We start from the raw sequence: 20,514 nt of genomic DNA, 5'->3' as shown, positions 1-20,514 counted from the left end.
CAGTTGACCTAACATTCTAGACCCATGAAAATATCTTTCAAAAAATAAGGTGAAATACAGACCTTTTCAGACATACAAAAACAGAGGATTCATCACCAGCAGACCTGCGCTATAAGAAATGTTAAAGAAAGAAGGCAAATGATACCAGATGGAAATCAGGACCTACACAAAGGAATGAAGAGCACTGGAAATGGCAACTATGTGGGTAAACATATATGATTCCTTTTCTTATTATTTAAATCTCTTTGAAGTAATTGACTGCTTAAATAAAAATAACAGGGACTTCCCTGGTGGCACAGTGGTTAAGACTCCACACTCCCAATGCAGGGGGTCCGGGTTCGATCCCTGACCAGGGGACTAGATCCCACATGCATGCTGCAACTAAAAGTTCGCATGCCACACTAAGGAGCCCGCATGCCACAACTAAGACCCGGTGCCACCAAATATAAATTAAAAAATAAATACATATTTTTTTAAAAAATAAAAATAACAATGTATTTTGGGATTTATAACATATGTTAAAGTAAAATGCATGATAACAATAGCATAAAGGCTGAGCAGGGGGAAATGGAAGCACACTATTGTGAAGTTCTTATACTATATGTGAAGTAGTATATGTCACTTGAAGGTAGACTTTGATAAGTTAAAGATGTATAATAAATATAAACCCTAAAGCAATCAGTAAATAAAACTAAGAGTTAGAGCTAACAGGCAAACAAAAGAGATAAAGTGGAATCATTTAAAAATACCTAATTCAGGGACTTCCCTGGTGGCACAGTGGTTAAGAATCCGCCTGCCAATGCAGGGGACATGGGTTCGAGCCCTGGTCTGGGAAGATCCCACATGCCACAGAGCAACTAAGCCCGTGCACCACAACTACTGAGCCTGGGCTCTAGAGCCCACGAGCCACAACTGCTGAGCCCATCTGCTGCAACTAGTGAAGCCGACGAGCCTAGAGCCCGTGCTCCACAACAAGAGAAGCCACTGCAATGAGAAGCCCGTGCACCACAGTGAAGAGTAGTTAGGCCCCTCTTGCCGCAACTAGAGAAAGCCCGCGCCCAGCAATGAAGACCCAACACAGCCAAAAAAAAATTAAAATAAGTAAACAAATTAATTTTAAAAAATAAATAAAAAACAAGTAATAAATGATGTGCAATCTAATGAAAAAATATGAGATTTCTATCAATAAATTTCCTATTAAAAAAAAAACACATAATACACAAAGGGAGTGACATCAGCATAATGGCAGACTAGGAAGCTCCAAGCTTGTGTTCCCCAACGAAAACATAAAATTAAATTTAAAAAGAAAAGAAAAAAGAAAGCAAGCTGAATTGTCAGAACCAATTGTGTCAGTACTCTGGAAACAGTCACAGGTTTATAGCAACAGAGCAAGTGCCCAATCAAGAAAAAGACATCTTCAAAGTCGTGGGAAAGTTCTGTGGCATTCTTCCTCACCCTCGCCCCACCTTCTCCCTGGGACGGTGGCAGTTGCGGTCTGGAAGCAGCAGCCTCATTCCCAGTCCCCTCCCTTGAACTGGAGAGGGCAGAGCAGACTATTTGCAAGTGGTTGCATACGTGCTTTCCATCCACCTTGTTCCATGTTCCTTTCTTCTTGCCTTCTTTTGGATTATTCATCTATTTCCCTTCCTCTTGTTTGAAATTTATACTTTTCTATTCTTTAGTTTTTATACCCTTAATTTATCGAAATGTAGTATTAGTCTATCTTAAAATCTTCTAGAAGTGCATTACTTAGTACACTTTAAACTGTATCCAATTCACAGAGTCCCTCCTCGGCTATGTCTGATGTGTTGCTAAACTCATCCATTGACTTCTCAAACTTTGTTATTATCTATCTCAGATCTATCACTTCTGCTTGGTTCTTTCTCAACTCATTTTCATTTTTAAAAGTTTTAAATTTCTTGTTCATGTGTAATCATCTCTATTTCCATGGCCAGAGCAAGCGTAACTGTTTTACATTGATGTCTGAGGATTCTAGTATGAGGTGTCTCCATGTAACTGTGTCTGTTGCCTCTTACTTTTCCTGATTCTTAGGCGTGTTGTCTTTTCGAAACGTCTTTGGTTAAACCCGGGAAGCTATTTTGAGTGAATTCATTGTAGGTGAATTTTTGTCCAGGACTGATTGATTACTCATAGCTAATGAGGTCTTATTTTGAACCAGCTCTTTACGCCTGCTTCCTCATCTGCAAAATGGGGTAATAGTGCTTAAACCATATAGTCTTCGTGAGGATTAAACAACAGCTTATGAGTTCCTGGATCCAGTCATGCCTTTGACTAGTATTTCTGTGCTTTGCGCTTAAGTCAGTTTGAGCTCACAGCAACTACCTCGATTCTTGCCTGTGTCAACAGCACGACCGGAGATTTGTGGGTGATAAAGCTGGAGGTGGGGGCGGGGGGAGCCTGCCAGGTCCAGTGCAAAGGCAGCAGGCTGAGGGGAATGAGGAGGCCCTTCCCGTGGGAATGGTCTCTCAGCCGTCCTGATCAGGATTCCCTTCCTCAGTGTGAAGGGTTGGGGTGCTTGTCTACGTCCGGATACTGCACATCTGCCCACTCCACGCTGCCCCAAGGTTGTCCCCACAGGAGCCCTGTTTCTCAGAGGTGAGAGCTGGTGCCTATGGGAGGGCTCAGGTGGGGGCTGTGCAGTGCTTAGGTGGCATCTTATGCTCAGACACACTATGCTGCACCCATTCTGTGCTAGGTGCACCACCTCACTCTTCTGTGGCATGAGGCTGAAGGGACCCTGCCTGGTGGGGGAGCTGCCGTCATGGCGGGAGGCTAGGCATAGGGGCGACACAAACACGGCACATCTGTCCTGTCAGTTTGGCTGGCTTGGGCCAGATGTACCCACTCCTCAGAGGACACTACTGGGGGCCTGCGAGGTGGTCTGGTTAGTATCTTTTACGTCCGGAAACCACCCATTTGCCCACACGGATGCCTGTCTGTTCCAGGCACACCTTTCCCACATCACCTGTAGTGCAGGTCATGTCCACAAAGATTCCCATCCTGGGTCCAGGGAGGTCAAACGTCCCCTCCGGGACTACTCCAGTGTAACTGATAAGGTGTACTGACCTCTGGACCTAACTCAAGCAATTACTTGACCTCTGTATCTGTTTCCCCATCTGAAATTGGCGATGACAACTCCTGTGTGAGACTGTTGTGAGGATTATGAGTCAATATTTCCAAAATGCTTTGGCAAACACTGGGCATGCAGTTGGTGCTGAGAATCGTGCCTGGTGCGCAGATGGTGCTTCAGAAGCACTTAGAATAGTACCTGGCACACAGATAGTGCACTCAGAGCAGCAGCCATCACACACCTGGCATTCAGTAAGCACACAGGCACAGAACTGGTGCTTGGTAATCATGTGGAAAGAAAAAACCCCACACTGCCAAGGAACACACTGGCACTTTTATATGTACACAGCGGAAAGTACAGAGTCTCAATAAGAAAATACACTCTGTGTTCAGGTGCACCCCACCACCACCCCCTCAGTTCACCCCAGGTTGAGGACAAGAGGGAAGGGGACAACCATAAATAGAGAATAGAAGGGAGGGTTAATGCTCTAAGGGGCAAACACAGGTAGGGAACACACTGCCGGAAGGAGACATACCTCTTCTTCCCCAGGAGAAAGCAATATAGCAGCACAGGAGAACAGTAGCCACGACTAAGCCTGTGGCGTCTGGCATGGGGCACCTAACACAGGTAAGAGGACAGGGCTGGAGCCAGGAAGGAAGAGAGCAGACATGGCTTCCTTCCCTGTGGCAGGGCCAGGGCCCCTCAGTTTATATCCATGAACTCAAAGTTGGCTGGGGTACCACAGGCTGGGGATGCTGGGGGGTCAGATAAGCTGGGCTGGGGTTGCAGGCGACGTGCCACATCCTGGCGTTGGTAGAAGAGGACATAGGCTGCCTTGGACTGCGAGGAGAGGACAGGAGTCAGTGTGGATCGGGGAGGAGGGTGTCGGGAGAAGGGAGGATGGAAATCACACCTCAATCTGATTCTCAGTCACAGGTGAGACACTGTTGTCATCGAAGTAGTGCCACTGACCGCTGTCCTTGTTGCAGGCAAATGTCGTATCTGTAAGAGAGGGGAAGCTGTCCTCACCCACCCTCCTGCCCCTAAGAGGCGACCACGTTCGCTCTCTCACTCCTCCCACCCTGATGACCTCGCCACCCGTTCACACATCTGGGGACACCCACTGGGGACATCCTGACCCCCCGGCACACGGCCCTGCCACGGCCTGGCACATACAGTGTCCATCCCGCAGGCCCCCGTAATGGTTGGAAACTGCGATGAGATCATATTTGTACAGCTCTGGGGCCGACTCGTTCTGCGGCTTGATGACAAACTTGGAGAAGTCCAGGTCCCTGTGGGTGGGGACAGGGATAACAGTGCTGGCGCCCCCTTCCCCATTGCCTGCCTTCCCCCCACAGCCAGCCTCCCTGGGCCCCGGACCGGATAGGAAACTCCACAAGGGTATCCAGCTTCTCGCGGGAGAACTTGGTGTAGGAAAAGCGCTTCAGGTGGATGATGAGCGTCTCCGGCAGCATCCACAGGTCCAGCTTCTTGGTGGCCAGCTGGTGCTGCTTGCAATTGGGGCAGTACCTAGAGATGGAGCCCGAGTCGGGACACAGACACTTTCTGAGCACCTACCGCATGCTCCTTGTGCCGTGCGGCCTTCGTGGGCCACGTCTCGTCCAGAGATGCTGCTCTTACTCCTAGCCTGCCTGTTACTCCAGTTTGCTCTCTTGACACGTTAAAATCCTGCCAAGTACTTACCAACTCCCCACTGTATACACTTTTGTACTGGCGTGTGTTTTTGTTTGGCTTCCGGTCTGTGAGACACTAGTCTTCTTTTAGAGCCTGCCTCTCTCACTCCAGTTTTCTCTCTTCTATTTTATTCACTGACTCACTCGCCAGGTATTTACTGACGGTCTACTGTTGAGTCCTTTGGCACTACTTTGTACTTCTATTCCCTTTCTGCTCCATGGAGATGCCGCTCTTATTTTTGAGACTGGTTTTGTCTTTTTTGGTTCTCTTTTTCTGTTTTGTTTATTCTGCAAGGATCTAACGAGTATCTACTGCACAGCCCACACCATTATAATCAGTGAGAAGAGACACACAGTGAACTTAAAAGTCTTCCCCCTTAAGGGGTTCACTCTAACAGAAAAGACAAAAAACGATGCAAAAGGGGATCTAGGATGTGACATCAAGCGGCGTTACAGAGCTAGAGAGAGGGAATGGAGGGAGCTGATGGCTGGGGGAGGAGTGGCTTTTAACAGAAGAGTAAGAGGAGGTCTCTCTGATAAGGTGACATTTGCTCAGAGACCTGAGCAAAATGGAGGTCAAATCCTGTAGATAACAAGAGGAAGAACGACCCTGGGAGAAGGAACAGCCCAGGCAAAGGCTCTGAGGTAGGAATAGGCTTGGGGTGTTGGTGGCCAGAGTGGCAGGAAGGCTTCGAGTGAGGGGGAGGGGGAAGGAGGTGTATTTAGTGGTGACGGACTGGGGGAGGTGGTCCCACCCAACTGCACCCCCAGAGGCCCCGTTCTGGTCCCTCACCAGGGGTTTTCCTTCTCCAGGGTCTCAGTGGTGGTGAAGAGCTCGATGCACTCCTGCAGCCGCACCGGAGCCTTCTTCAGCACGTACCCAACGCAGTCATGCTTCACGTAGCCCTAGGTCGGGGGAGTGGACAGCCAGGTACGAGGACGGGGGTTGGGGGGGGATAAAAAGGAGTGGGGGTGGAAGACGCACGCCGAGTGGTTAAGAGCACGGACTTTGAAGCTAGGAATCCGAGGCCCCGGGAGCTCTGCGGCCACGGCTCGGCTCAGCGGAGGTGGGGGAGGGTGGGTGTGGCACAAGGTGAAAGTGCCTCCCATCCCCAGGATCTCGCTTACCTCAGCCTCCACCTCGTCATAGTAACGCTTCTTCATCTCTGGCTCCCAGTCGATGGCGATGTACGGCTGGGCTGGGGGCGAGGGGAGGTGGTCATGGGCCCTGCTGCCAAGGAAACCCCCCCTCCCGCCTCCCCAACCCTGGCTCACAGCTGAAGGAGACACCATGGGTATCCTCGTTGAAGGTCGAGCGGTCGCTGGTCCCATTGGAATTCACTGTCTGCAGGGTGAAGAGGTGCTTGCGCCGTGCTCTCTGGGGCCAGTGAGATGGTCCAGGGGAGTTGTCCACGGGGGCCCGGCTCCCGCCCGCGACTCCAGAGCTGGGCCCAGCCTGCTCCGGCCCAGGGTCTTGGGAGCTGCCCCCAGCCACATGTCCAGGCTTAGGGAGGTTGTCCTTATCCTCCAGGTCTGCTGGGACAGGAGAGGATGTCAGAGGTGGAAATGTGTGAGCCCCAGGGGGTTGAGCTGCAATACACATCCATGTGGACCCTGTGTGGGCCAGACCGACCCCAGACCCCCTGACCCTTCCTCAGGCCATGGGACTGCTTGTACAGACCCTCATCCTTGCTGATCCTCTCTCCTTTCTCTTCCTCACCTTTCTCATCCCCATCATCCTCGTCATCCGAGCTGGGTCTGGTCACATAGCGTCTGCCGACAGAGCAGAGGAGACTCTCAAGGAGGGACCCGAGGGCAGGGAGGACAGAGTCCAGAATCCTACTTTGCTTATGATGGGAAGCCACTGGTAAACCCACACACTAACAGTTCTTAAGGAGGAGCCCGGAAGGTCTCAGGAGATGCCAGAGGGACACGGGAAGAGGCGGCCTGACAATGTAGGATCTTGTGCGCCACAGTTAAGGAGCGTGGATCTTAAGTATGATAAGCCACTGGTAAACAGGCCCACGATCAGCTGTAAATTTCCATCAGGGAAGGCCTCTGAGGAGCACTTGTAAGTGCAACATGAGAGAGAGGTGAAGCCAGATAGCGCACTGTTGTTTGCCTTGGTAAGGACTCTGGATTTTAAGCACGATGAAAATCTATCAGTAAAAACACAAACAACCAAGCCTCTCCAAGGAAGAGACAATTAAGTACAAGATGAAGTCTGTATTTTGTCTGTCTTGTTCACCTCTGTGTATCCCCAGCACCTAGGAGAAGTGGTAGCAAAGTCAGAAATTTAGAGAAAGAAAAAAGCCTACAAGTTCCTCTCTGGCCATATTAAGTTTGAGCTGTCTTCTGGATGCAGACGGGAGATGGCAACTAAGCAGCTAGACGCCCGGGTCTGACTTCTGACCCCACCTCCCTGCCTGATCCCAAAGGGCAGACTCACGAGAGGCGGTACAGCAGGATGTGATACAGGGCGTCCCAGGAGAGCCGGTCCCGGGGCACCGACACCAGGAGCGGGTGCCCAAAGAGCATCAGGCCATAGTAAGAATTGTTGTAGTCCCGGGCTGGGGTGCGCTCCCGCAGGTAGATAGGAAGCACAACGTCCTCTCTGGAGTTCTCGCCAATAGCAGCCCTGCCTGACACCTCGTATCTGTGGGGGATGGACATCAGGTCACACCTGATCAGGACACCCAGGAGGGATTCGAGGACTCTACCCCAGTTGCTCCAGCCACTCACCACTCACAGCCTGAAAATATTTTTAAAAGGGTCCAAAGAGTCACCCAGGGTTCTGCATTTTACAAACTGTTGGATGATTTACACAGCCCTTTGTTTATGTGATGTCAGATGAAGTACTTCGGTGTTATCAGAGCACTGAGGGAGTTAACAAAAATTTTTTGTGACACAGGGATCTAAAACCATTTTCTTTTTGGAAAACTAAACTGCTTGGTTTACAAAAACTTTTCTACTCATAAAGCACCTTCTGTTTTAGTTACCCGAAGATTTCAAACTTGCTCTGAATGTTCTTATGCTCAGAAAGCATCTTAGTGTTCCCCATTTCAAAAATCACTTGGTTTTTGAGGCCTGCAATGTGAGTAAGGAGTGCAGATCAGCATCTGGTACATACGAGGTACTAGTTAAGTGCTGAATAAAATAAAGAAACAGGAGCCTCCCTCACATAACAAGGAGGAGAACACCCAAGGACGCCCTGTATGAGGATGTGTCGCCCCACTCACTGACAGCCCCTAGCCCCCTGCCCCACTAAGACACATGGCCGAAGCCCCGAGCCGCGCAGGTGCCCTGTGAATCAGGCCGAGGAAGGGAGAGGAAAGGTGGTTAATGGAGGAGGTTGCTGAGAAGCCCTCATCTCCCCTGGTCCTCTCACTCACATGAAGATATCATCTCGGTCCAAGATGCTGCTCAGAGACTCCTCCAGCTGGTAGATCTTATAGAAGCGGTGACTGAAGACATCGGCCACCATCATCTGAGAATGGGATGCGGAGAGGGGACCGGTCAGTCTGCCAGGTCTCCCCCAGGCCCTTCTGCCTCTCTCTGCCCCCCTGCCCCTGAATCCCACCCTCCTTCTATCTGCAGAGCCTCACCCTTTCTGGCGAGACACCAGTGTGTTTGGCCAGAGCCACACACAGATCCGAGATCTTGCCTCTCTTGGGGACCACGAGCCGGTGCTGAGGGAGGAACGGTATCCACAAAAGAGCAGAAGGATGTGTGGTGAGCTAGGGAAGGAAACCCTGAGGTACGGCAGAGTAATCAAACGAACTCTGACTACATGTCCCTCATTACGTCCCCTGTCCCCATTCCCCCCATACCTGCTCTGGCTTGCGGCGGGGGTCCATGGAGACAAAGAAGACCTCCATGACCCTCTTGTGGGTCACAGGCAGTGGGACACTGAGGTAGCAGAAGGGGTCGAAGGTCACAGACACGTTGCCACAATCAGGGCACACCACCGTGGACTTGAAGAGGCCATGGAAAGTGTCCACAATCACAGAATCGTTCCGCCGTCTGTGGTTCTGCCAGGCCTCCCGAGCAACCTCCTGTTGAGTGCCGTGGTGGGTGGTGAGGCTTGCCCGGGGCCGGGGAAAACCATGGTGTGGGGTGGATGCGCATGGGATTAAAGTTAAGGTTAGGGCCACCGGTAAAGTCCAGAGGCAGAGTTACAGCGAGGGCTATCTGGAGACTGCGTTCACTGTCAGGGCCGGGGGTTATTTGGGGCAGGAGACCAGGTGGGGGTTAACTCTGGGTTGGGTGTGAGGGCAGATGTGGCGTTGGAGCCAAGGTTGGGACTGAGGTCAGGGAAGAGGAGCTTAATAGAAAATGGTGGTGTGCGGGATACTCCAGGGAGGCCAGAAAATTCCTGAGGCAGAGGCCCTAGTGGCTTTAATGAGGCTCTCAGGATGGGGGTCTTCCAGGAGCACCCACCTGATCTGGCCTCCCAGCAGCATCGCACAGTTCCACATATTCCTTCTTCTTAACACGATTGAGGTCCTCGTGCAGCCCATCCAGGAGAAACGACAGCAGCTCCTGTGAGTCATGCTGCTGGTAGCCCAGAAACTGGGACGCAAAGTGGCCGACCTTGGTCTGAGAAGATGGGCAGGGCCGTCAGAGCGTGAGGGAGTTGGGGGATGGGGGCGCAGAGGAGCCGGCCAGGGCTGAGCCACACCTTGAACACGTGGGGCACGATGGAGCGGTGGTGGCCGGACCACGCCTGCTTCACCAGGTCCGCATAGGCCTCTGCAATCTCCCCCTTCATGCCCAGCGGGTTGCAGAAGTTGAGCTCCTCCAGGTAGCGGTTTTTGAGGAAGTAGTTGGTGAGCTGTGGCACATTGCTGAGGCACTGCAGAAGGCAGGGGCCAGGTGCATGAAGAGGAGAGAGAGGTAACCAAGGTGGGGACAGAGGAAAGGGAGACAGGAGGGAGGAGGAAGGGGAAAGAAAGAGAAGGGGCAGGGGAGTAGGGGAGAGAAGAGAGCAGTATTTCAGGAGAAGGAAGAATGTGGTGACGAAGGAGAGAAGACAAGGGAAAGCAGGGAGCAAGTGGAAGGAAGAGGCATTAACATTTCAGAAAGTAACGTGGGCATGTCGAGCCAGACTGTGGGGCCCCAGCTTCCAACCTGACCCCTTGCCCTGCAGTACCCCCCTAGCTCTGTCCCCAATCTCCAATGCTCAAATCCATCCCTGCGCAGTGCCAGACCTAGACCTAATGGCTCAACCTGCAGGGCCGAGTTCATGAAGCACGTGTTGCCCAGATTGGTGAGACCACAGATGCCCGGCTGGCCCTGGAAGTCCTCATCCTCCTCCGACGCGCTGCTCCTGGGACGGATGAGAAACTCTTATCAGCTGAGGACCTACTACTTGTGGGTGGAATGTGCTCTTGGGCTCAGTTGTTCTGCCTACTGTGGGATCCCACTCTGGACTGGAAACCCCAAGGGCTCACATGGCGGGCAGCTGTGCGCTGGGCCAAGTGCCATCCTTGTTTCGGGTCTCCATGATGACCACCTGGGTTGGAGGAAGAGGAGTAAAGATCAGGAAAGGCATTCATGGAGGGCCCACGGACACCTAGCCCTCACTTCCCCCAACCTGAGCACGGGTGGTGGGCCAAGAAGCCCTCCCCACCCTTACCTGCCCAGTCTGGAGAGCGGCGTCAAGCACCGTGACACGTGTGTTGCACAACCTCTCAAAAGAGCCCTCCGCGTTCTTGATCCACAGCCGTGTCTCTTCCTGGGGGCTCACCAGAAACTGCTCTTGAGCGGTGCGCAGAACTAGGTCTGTGGAGGGTGATGGACCACATTCAAGGTCTTCCTGGAACCCTGGAGGATCCATCCATCTTGGCATCAGACTCCTTAGGTCACCGAGCTGTGACCGTGGCTGGGAATGCCAACTTATTCCGCGACCCTTAGACTCACCAATAGAATCTGTGCGGTTGAATTGAGCGGTGTGAGCTGTGTCCATATCACTGTGCTGGATGAGCAGCAGTTCTACTGGATACACTTCAACCTTCTGGATGCTGGACAGCTCCACGACCTGGAAGGAGGGAAGGATGCACACACAGGTGTACCCACCCAACACACACACGGACACAGGAACGACGACCTCTGAGATCAGAGGAACATCCACACAGACAAACACACATGGCATAGACACACGTACGAGGCTCTGTGAGGGGAGCACGCACAGGCGAGCAAATGCAGGGGACACAGCAAGATACCGTCTGATGACCTGGGAGAGGAGGAGAGGGCAGACCCAGGTGTATGGATACAGCATACGTGAACACACAGGTCTGGACCCATCCTGGGCCTATGAGGCCTTCCTCCTACGCTCCCCCACTATAAAAACCGCCCCCCAGCACCCTCTCCACCCACTATACCTTGCGTTCAATGGGAGGCTGGCCATGCTCTAGACCATACCAGCTGACCAGGTAATGCCAAGCAGCCGCTGGGAGCAGCACATAGTCCTCACCTTCCACCAGTCCCTTCTTGAGGCGCCAGTTTACCTGGTCTGCAGGAGGGCGGGGGGAGGTGGCAGAGGAACAATCAGGGAAGGAAAGTGATGAGTCACTCTGGCCATCTCACCAATGACCTAGCACAGAAAAGGGGCTCATGATCATTTGCTGGGACAAAGATGACAAGAAGTCCAGGCTAGGCTGATGTGGGGAGGCAGAAGCCTGGTACCTTCAAAGAGCTCAGCATTGTTGATGCAGCCAGGGAAGGTGCTGGGGTCCTGGCCTCCTCCCTGCACGTGTACTTCCCACTGCTTGTACCAGTGCCGCTCCACGAGGAACCTGGACCAGACAGGTGACAGGGGTGTCACACAGCTATCTGGGGGTTAGTGGTACCACTTCACACGGTTATTAGACTAAAAGTATCAACACGTGTTTACAAGTCAAGATGACAAGTTTCATGAACACCTGAAACTAATAACAGCGCTATACGCCAACTATTTTTCCGATTAAAAAAAGAAATTCTTCCCAGAATTCAACATTTAAAAAAATTTTCAGCATCATATAAAAATAAATTAGAAGCAAAATGTATTCAGTGAAATCCAGATTCGGACAGAATGCTTAACTTCTTAAGATACTAAAAGAGATTTGATTAAAAACAGAAAGTGTGCTCAATAACGGCAAAAAAAAAAAAAAAAAAACCAAGGAGAAAAAAAAAAACCCATACCCATACCCATGGTGCCAGAAAACAGGAGACTTTATTATGGAATAAACAATCATTCACTTGTATTAGTCTGTGGGGTAACACAGTCAAATTAGGTTCAAAATAACTGCTATTTGCAGCTAATGTTGTAAGACTTCAGCCATTTGTTAAACGTGCAGTGTTTGTAAAGGATACAAAAATCTTCAGCTAAGAAATGGATTGTTAAATTCTGAAAACCCGCTCAGAAATCAAAAAGAATTTCAACTGCTAAAAGAATCATAAAGTTTTCCTTCAAAAACTGTATACTGCCATCTTTCAAATAATTTTTTATTTAGGATTTATTTTGGCTTTAGAGTAAACTTCTAAGTGTATGGTGACTAGCTCACTCTTTGTGTAAAACTGTGGTGAAAAACATATAAAATTTACCACCTGAACCAGCTTTAAGTGCAGTTTGACCTGTTCTCTTTTAAAGGAGACTTTTATATGCACTACTAGGATAAACATTTAGGACTGTTGAAATCTGCCGCTGTAAAATGTCATGAGAAATTCTGAAGTCTGCAAAATACTTGACATATAATAAGTGCTAAATGAACATTAGCTGTTACTGTTCCGATCCCAGGGCTTAGACAAAAAAGTTCATGTACACATAATCCTCGTTCCCCCCTCCAACCCCAACACAAACCTGCTCTGCTATGGAATTTTTTTTTTCTTTTTTTTTGGCTGCGCCCACCCGTGGCATACAGGATCTTAGTTCCCAGACCAGGGATCGAACCTTGCCCGCTGCAGTGGAAGTGCGGAGTCTTAATCACTGGACCGCCAGGGAAGTCCCTGCTATGGAATTTTTGACACATAAAAGGCTGTCCCAAGTATTTAACAGCCTCAAATAAACACTTTTTTAAAAAATTACAAAACTGCTGAAAAATACGTAAACATTAGTTTTCCAGCGATTTAACTCTATAAATTGGATTCCTTAAAATGGCAACTTTTCTTTGTCTAAAAAAGGATCAGAAAGGTAGGGGGATGGAGAGATAGAAAAACCCTGGAATAGTCACATGTTGCCCAAATAGGCAAACTTTTCTGTGGGTTGTTTTTTATTCATTTATTTATTTTGGGGGTTGCAGTGACCCCCCCCCAGACCCCGTATTTCATTCATGCCAGGGACACACACCCTCCCCACCCCGATGGCTCAAGCCACAGACACTTCCCATCACTCATCTAGAAAACCCCATCACGGACCTTACCCTCTGCCACTTGCACCTTCACCTCCCCTTCAAGGTTTTAACTGCCTCCATTGATGGTCTATGAGGTTAATTCACTCAGTAAAGCTAGTTTATTGTTAATGGGAGCTTCGAAGCAAAAGGAGCCACAGCTCAATGGGTTTTTTTAAAAGCAGATTTTTAAGGAAGATTAACACTAAAATCACTTTTTAGAGTGGTAAGCAAAACCTCCAGACCTGGCTACAACCTGGATTTCTAAAGCCGTCATAGAAGACTGAAGTTTCACATAAATTTTCACAAAGTATCACTACCATGTTTTTTCAATTCAAAGACACAAAAACTTGGCCATCTAAACTGATTTAATTTCTAGGATGAGAAATGGATTATGAGATTATGAGATGGCTCATAATCTGTCAGCTCAGGTGGCAGTCATGACAGAGTTGTCATTGTCTAATGAAAAAGCACCCACATTGTTACATTTACTCCTACACTTCAATTTTTTTTGGTTGCTACTGTAAATGGTATCTTTTAAGTTTTAACTTTCTAATTTCTTGTTGCTAGTATACAGAAATAAAATGGATCTTCCTAAAGTCACTTACGTTTGTGTTTCCTCAAATTTGTTAAAATGATATGAAATATGTGCTTATGGAAAGAAATTACTAAAAATATTGTCTGTCCTCTAGATTTCTCTTGTGTCTGGAGAAAATATTGGTTATTCTGGTTAATCATTACACTAGGTATAATAATTACAGAGAAATAGAAATATGGATATAAACTAAGAGATGGTTTCCTACTTGTTTTATTAAAAGGTTGTTAGCTTATTCAGATGGTAAATGTGCTATTACCTTGTTCTAAATTCATTATTTATATATCTGTATAAGCCTACATACATAAATAAGAAGGCACGCATATAAATAAATCCTTTCTGTAAATTGTTACATGAATAATGTACCAAAGGAGAAAAATTAGAATTTGGGCCCTTTTCTGTAAAATGACTACATTAATCTATGCCCAGATTGGAAGTTCCTTTTTCTGTCACCAAATTACTGTTAACTCTTGGTACCTTCTGACATCTCCTTAGCTCATTTTTTAAAAAGAATTCTTGCTTTAAAAAAAAGTTAAGCTCCTAATAATCTTTGTTGTTTATCACTGTGTTTTACGAGGTTGACTATAAATATTTCTTGTCTTTACTTCAATTTATATCTTGTTAAAAAACAACTATTCTTCCTCTGTCTTTCGCAAATTCAGGCCAAAGTCAGAATAACAACACTGTTAAGATGTTCTTTTCTGTCTAAACTATCTCTGGGAGATACCACAAAGATCTGCTCCTTTGCCCTACAAAAGGAATGACAATAGCATCATTAGGTTTATCCAAAATTCCCCCAATTTTAATTAACTTGAAAATTTCAGAAAAGCTTTCATTTTTCAAACTTGATATTTTTAAAAATGACAAACCAAGAAGAAAGTTTATCTTCCTAGATTAGTTATTGTTAATTATATATAATTAGATATACTAATATAAATATCTTTCAATAACTGCATACTTTTCAAGCTAAAAAGCATACTCATGTTCAAGCAACAAAGACTAGTACAGTAACTGTCTACCAAAAGATCCCCCCTCCAGGACGCTAGACTCACAAACCCCTTTCCCTTTTTGGTTCACAAAAAGTCTGAACAGGTACTAGGGGTGCCGACTCAATTACAGGGGAATTGTCAGAGGCCTATTGTTTATTTCAGTCTTTCATTAGATCCAGTGGCCAAAGCATATTTACCTTGTGTAAGAGCTATAGCAGCAATCGCCAACCAAACGTGTGAAAATTTCAGTCGGTTTAGTTCTAGGGTCTTCATTAAAGGTAACGGTTCCCCGTGCTGTGCAGACTTCTCCATTGACAGAAAACCCTCAACATTTCTAGGCTAGTCTCTTAAGCTCCAGTGAGACGTTGCTTCCCCTTCACACATCACAGTCGATTCTGCAACACTGAACCCAGCCACCCACCTTCCTTAACCTGAACAAAGAGAACCTCATGCTTGCTTACCTCTGTTAGGAAACTATCCACACCCTGCACAGACCTAGAGACTCCTTCAGCTATCCCAGATTTAATTGTTTTAGATGGTTCATCCTCGAAAATTTGCCGAGGAGGCTAAACTATCACAGATTTGAATTTTCTCTTAAAATTTAAGCTTCTCCTAGAAATTAAATCAGTTTAGATGGCCAAATTAATTAAATGCCCCCACCCAGATCTGCCAGCTGACAAAAGATAGAAGGTGCAAATATTAATATGGATATTAGGTATATGACTTGGGGTTAGTCCATGACTTTGAAATGCTTTATAAGCACAAATTTCCTGACCACTGCGGCAAACCCCTATAAAATAGACAGCAAATTAAAGAATCTTGAGGTGCTCTGCTCTAGATAAGCATTAAAAAATGGAGCTAAGGAAAAATGCTGCATGATATTATCCACAAAAGCAGAGATAAACTGGCTTCAATACTGAACCAACATCGATGGGATAAATTTTTTTTATTGACAGAGCATAATTTTTTATTCACATGACATAAAATTAACCATTTAAAAAGTGAACAATTCAATGGCATTTAGTACATTCAGCGTTGTGCAACCACAACCTCTATCTACTTCCAAAACATTTTCAACACCCCAAGAGGAAACCTGGTACTGGTGGAATAATTTTAAAGGGTATTGTCACAAGGCTGTAAAGGTAGGAGGTAGGATGGGGCAGAAACCAAAGTCCCCCCCCCCGCCCTTCTGAACACCTCCAAATGGGCTATAAAAATGTTCCTGTTATTGTTGTTTATTCTCAGGATGGATTGAGGTTTTGCCTTGCTGGAGAGCTATAGTGTAATGGTAAAACAAATTGCTCAGTTCCATATTTCCGATTTGGGGAATCTCAACTTGTCTCTCCAGTAACAGGAATATATATTTCGCGAGTACTGTGATTAAAGAACTCTGTAAAATGAGCAAATCTCACTCCTAAAGGCTCTCAGGTGAGAGCATGCTTGAGGCGTTCGAGGAACAGCAAGAGTCCAATATGGCCGGATGGGGAAAGTGAGGGGGAGGGAAATCAGAAGAGCATGGGAGAAGATCAGAGCCAGGGACCAGCCTCGCAATCCTAAAGCCTTTCAAGTCATTGTAAGAATTTTAGCATTTACATTGAATAAAATAGGAAGACTGTTAAAACATTTTGAGGAAAGGATGGACATAAATTATTTTTAAAAAGAATTACTGTGTACGGAAAGAGGAAAATAGTACCTGCAGTGGAGAAACCCAGCAGATACCTTCACCAAGTGATCAAGGCTAACGTCACCAATGACGTCATGTGGATACCGAGTACCCACCTGACATGATGCAAAGGGCACACCATGTACGTCCAGTCTGATTTCATATATATCCTCAATAAAATAAAAGCTTAGACCACAAATACTATTTAGGGATGCATACAATGGTGGGGAAACGTTAACGAAATTAAAAATTCAGGGTAATAACTTCCCGTGGCAGGGAGGGGGACCTTCATCTGGGAGGGGCACAGAAGGATTTCTTAAGGTAACGGTCTGAATCTTAACCTAGTTGGTTAATTCACAAATTTTTTATTATTCTTTAAATTTTTTACTTTGAAATTGACTCCGAAAAATCGCAAAAATAATACGAAGAATTCCCGTGTGCCCTTCATCCAGATTCTCCAAATTTAAAATTTTACCCATTTGCTCGATTATTTCTTTAAATACGTTTTTATATATGCTATTCTTTCAGCGATTTCAGAGTAAGCTTGCTTGCACGATGGTTCTTTACCCCTAAATATTTCGGCATGTATTTCCTAAAAACAAAGATATTCTCTTTCATACTCACAATACAGTTATCAAAAGCAAGAAATTAGCAGTACTAATAGCTAATCTTCAGACCTTAGTAAAATTTTACCAATTTCCCCATTCATATCTTTTACAGTAAAAGAGAGAAAATTCATTTTATGAGAAAAAACTGATTTTTAAATAATTTATTTTTTCTGCTCCGGGATCCAACCCAGGATCACACTTTGCATTTAGTTATCATGACTCGTTAAATCCCGTTAATTTCTTCAGTCTGGAACAGTTCTTCATCCTTTGTCTCTCACGACCTTGAAATTTTTGAAGAGCACAGGCCGTTTATTTTTATAGAATGTCCATCAACCTGGGCTACGTAAACGTTTCATATAATCTTTACAGGTCTTACGTATTTCACAACTTAAAAAACGAGATGCAACTCGGCGAGAAATAAAATGAACCCAGGAACAGTACATTTCAAGCACTGGTTAGCAAATCAATTAAACAAGCCGATTTATCAAGATACGCATTGACATTTTAAAAAGCTATTTGTTCCTGATTACAAAAACAAAGCAGTACTAAAACAGAAAACAAATGTAACATCGAAGGCCCCTCCCGTGCCAATCACCTGCACTTTCTCCCGTCCTGGGAAGAAGGGCTCGGCCAGAGGCAAAAACCTCGCCGCGTCACAAACTTTGCTCATTCGCAGGCGCCATTTTCTGCTTCACAAGGCACCACCTCCCCTCTGCAGTCTTTCCTCGGCCCCAGGACACGCCCCTCGGCCTACGTCACAAGCCTCGTTCCCAGGCTCCAGCTCCCTCCATCACGCAGGCTCCGACTACCCCCGCCCCCACAGCCTTTCGGCTCCGATTTCGCTCTTCCGCCTGACGTCACCCGCCTCGCCTCCGTTGTCAGGCGCAGCGGAGCACCGCGGGCCGCCTCCAAATGCTACGTTACGTCGCGCAGACCATGCTGTCCCGCTCTGTTGCTGAGACAGCCTCCTTCCCAGGTTCTTGGTTCCACCACGCGAGCCTGACCCCGCCGCCGTGGCCCTTTCTTCTCAAGACCCGGCCCCCTGAATGTAAGTTGATATAGCCACTATGGAGAACAGTATGGAGGTTCCTTAAAAAACTAAAAATAGGGCTTCCCTGGTGGCGCAGCGGTTGAGAATCTGCCTGCCAATGCAGGGAACACGGGTTCGAGCCCTGGTCTGGGAAGATCCCACATGCCGCGGAGCAACTGGGCCCGTGAGCCACAACTACTGAGCCTGCGCGTCTGGAGCCTGTGCTCCACAACAAGAGAGGCCGCGATAGTGAGAGGCCTGCGCACCGCGATGAAGAGTGGCCCCCGCTTGCAGCAACTAGAGAAAGCCCTCGCACAGAAAGGAAGACCCAACACAGCCAAAAATAAATAAAAAACAAAACCAAAAACTAAAAATAGAACTACCATACAACCCAGCAATCCCACTACTGGGCATATACCCAGAGAAAGCCATAATTCAAAAAAGCACATGCACCCCAATGTTCACTGCAGCTCTACTTACAATAGCCAGGACATGGAAGCAACCTAAGTGTCCATAGACAGATGAATGGATAAAGAAGAAGTGGCACATATATACAATGGAATATTACTCAGCCATAAAAAGAAATGAAACTGAGTTATTTGTAGTGAGGTGGATGGACCTAGAGTCTGTCATACAGAGTGAAGTAAGTCGGAAAGAGAAAAACAAATACTGTATGCTAACACATATATATGGAATCTAAAAAACAAACAAACAAAAAGATGGTCATGAAGAACCTAGGGGCAAGATGGGAATAAAGACGCAGACCTACTAGAGAATGGACGGGTAAGCTGGGACGAAGTGAGAGAGTGGCATGGACATATATACACTACCAAACGTAAAATAGGTAGCTAGCGGGAAGCAGCCGCATAGCACAGGGACATCAGCTCTGTGCTTTGTGACCACCTAGAGCGGTGGGATAGGGTGGGTGGGAGGGAGACGCAAGAGGGAGGACATATGGGGATATATGTATACGTATAGCTGATTCACTTTGTTATAAAGCAGAAACTAACACACCATTGAAAGCAATTATACTCCAATGAAGATGTTTAAAAAAAAAAAAAGATCCGCCCCCCTGCCTCTCCAGAACAAACCGCCTCCGGTTCTCAGGCCGCAGGCTCCACCACACAGGCCCGGCCCCGCCTCTGGGCCACACAGGCCAGGCCCCGCCTCTTTCCCAAACAAGGCACTTCCCCGCCTCTCCTGTCCTCAGTCTCACAGGCCACGCCCCCGCCCCAAGGCACCTCTCCTGCGGACCTTCGCCGCCCCGTCCCCCACCGTCCCCAACGCCCCCATCGTCCCCCCAAGCCGAGGCTCCGTTCGCAGCTCCGCCTCACCAGCTTTCGCCCGCCCGCAGCGGAGGCCCTCGCCCATTCTCGCCGTTCTCGATCTGGCGCCGCTGGCTCTCCAGGCCCGGCACCGCTTCACGCTGTGGCTCTCGGTCCTCGGCCGCAGCCGCAGCCGCCGGACTCTCTGCGACCGCCGCCATGGCCTTTCGCCCTCCTCTCACAGTCACCGCAGCTGGGGATAGGAAGAGGCCCCTCAACTGCTACTTCCGGCTTCTGGTCCCGGAAACGGAAACAGAGCCCCCCAAACAGCCGGGGGTCTACTGCCATTTTGAAAAGGGACCCCTCGCTCGGACGCGTCGAGGGGCTAGGCGGGCATCGGACCTTGGGCGGTGATCTCTGTGACGAATAGGCGGGGTAAAGCCTCCAGTTGGAAACTAAAGACAAAGGTGTCTTGTGGGATTCTAACGCCATGTTGAGTCGGGGCAGACGGTTCTGTGGAAGGTGCAGGTAGAGGTCCCCGGCGTGGACGAGGACATGTATTGGGGAGCGCTCAGGGGAACGCAAAGGTTCCAGGTCTTCTCGGTCCCATGCTCTGCTGGGGACCGCGGGCCCCTATCCTGGGAGCGGCGTTTTTGCTAGCCTGACCAGAATACCCTTCTTTCATTGCACTACCCTTCCCTTCTCCTCCATCAAAACCTAATGCAAAAGAGGTCACCACTTACAGGGCGCCACCCAGCCCTTCGGGCCTCCTCCCTGCGTGAACTGGATTTATTCTCTTGATAAACGTGTTGAAGGCAAGTCAGCCCCAGGCCAGGTATATTTGTTGGAGTTGCAGTACTAATAATAGTTGGCCCTGTTTAGGTGTTTTATTGCACGTAAATAGTAGTCTTAGGCAGCAGATTGCCTATGGGCAACAATGGGGATGCTGAGCACCAGAAACGTTAATTCACTTTGCCCCACCTAGTAAGTAGTGGAGCTGTGGTTCGAACTCAGGAATTCCAGTTCCAGAGTTGGCACCTTAAACCACCAGGCCAGAGATTCTCAAACTGTGGTCCTAGGCTTTCTACCGGTTCAGGAAACCCTTTCAGGGGGTTCACAAAGTCAAAACTATTCACAACAATACTTTTTCATGGTCATTCTCTCTTGCATGTGCAGTGGAATTTTCCAGAGGCTGCATGACATAAGCAGAAGC

At 48.0% G+C, this 20,514-nt stretch overlaps 1 protein-coding gene across 16 annotated transcripts; it reads right to left on the bottom strand.

Annotated features, from left to right (window-relative positions):
* Positions 1 to 3,402: 3,402 nt before the first annotated feature.
* Positions 3,403 to 19,578, bottom strand: USP11 (ubiquitin specific peptidase 11). 16 transcript variants are annotated; one of them, XM_036839610.1, is made up of 22 exons: positions 19,371 to 19,565; positions 11,473 to 11,582; positions 11,169 to 11,299; positions 10,952 to 11,020; positions 10,708 to 10,825; positions 10,424 to 10,611; positions 10,239 to 10,300; positions 10,015 to 10,114; positions 9,467 to 9,640; positions 9,226 to 9,384; positions 8,616 to 8,840; positions 8,391 to 8,474; positions 8,178 to 8,272; positions 7,235 to 7,441; positions 6,506 to 6,558; positions 6,061 to 6,318; positions 5,914 to 5,984; positions 5,579 to 5,691; positions 4,472 to 4,621; positions 4,268 to 4,383; positions 4,005 to 4,093; positions 3,410 to 3,931 (listed from the first exon to the last, which is right to left on the bottom strand). In XM_036839610.1, exons 1-22 carry the CDS (start codon positions 19,520 to 19,522, stop codon positions 3,794 to 3,796), a joined length of 2,862 nt encoding a protein of 953 aa, XP_036695505.1. In that variant the 5' UTR covers positions 19,523 to 19,565; the 3' UTR covers positions 3,410 to 3,793. The 16 variants fall into 16 exon arrangements, with proteins under 16 accessions (XP_036695513.1, XP_036695505.1, XP_036695506.1 ...); XM_036839611.1 differs by having other exon boundaries at positions 6,076 to 6,318; XM_036839612.1 differs by having other exon boundaries at positions 10,424 to 10,569.
* Positions 19,579 to 20,514: the final 936 nt, after the last annotated feature.

Source organism: Balaenoptera musculus, chromosome X (assembly GCF_009873245.2).
Source record: "Balaenoptera musculus isolate JJ_BM4_2016_0621 chromosome X, mBalMus1.pri.v3, whole genome shotgun sequence".
Classification (NCBI taxonomy): Eukaryota; Metazoa; Chordata; class Mammalia; order Artiodactyla; family Balaenopteridae; genus Balaenoptera; species Balaenoptera musculus.
The sequence above is the reverse complement of the archived record's forward strand: the minus strand, read 5'-3'. Positions and strand labels throughout refer to the sequence as shown.

Bases quoted from the DNA above. Each gene is read 5' to 3' on its own strand.
- USP11 (XM_036839610.1), bottom strand. From the start codon at position 19,522: ATGGCGGCGGTCGCAGAGAGTCCGGCGGCTGCGGCTGCGGCCGAGGAC. The intron at 10,115-10,238 runs GTGAGCCCTTGG...CATCCGTCCCAG, and splicing joins AGCGCACAGCTGCCCGCCAT to GAGCAGCGCGTCGGAGGAGG. The intron at 3,932-4,004 runs GTGTGATTTCCA...CTCTCCTCGCAG, and splicing joins TGACTGAGAATCAGATTGAG to TCCAAGGCAGCCTATGTCCT.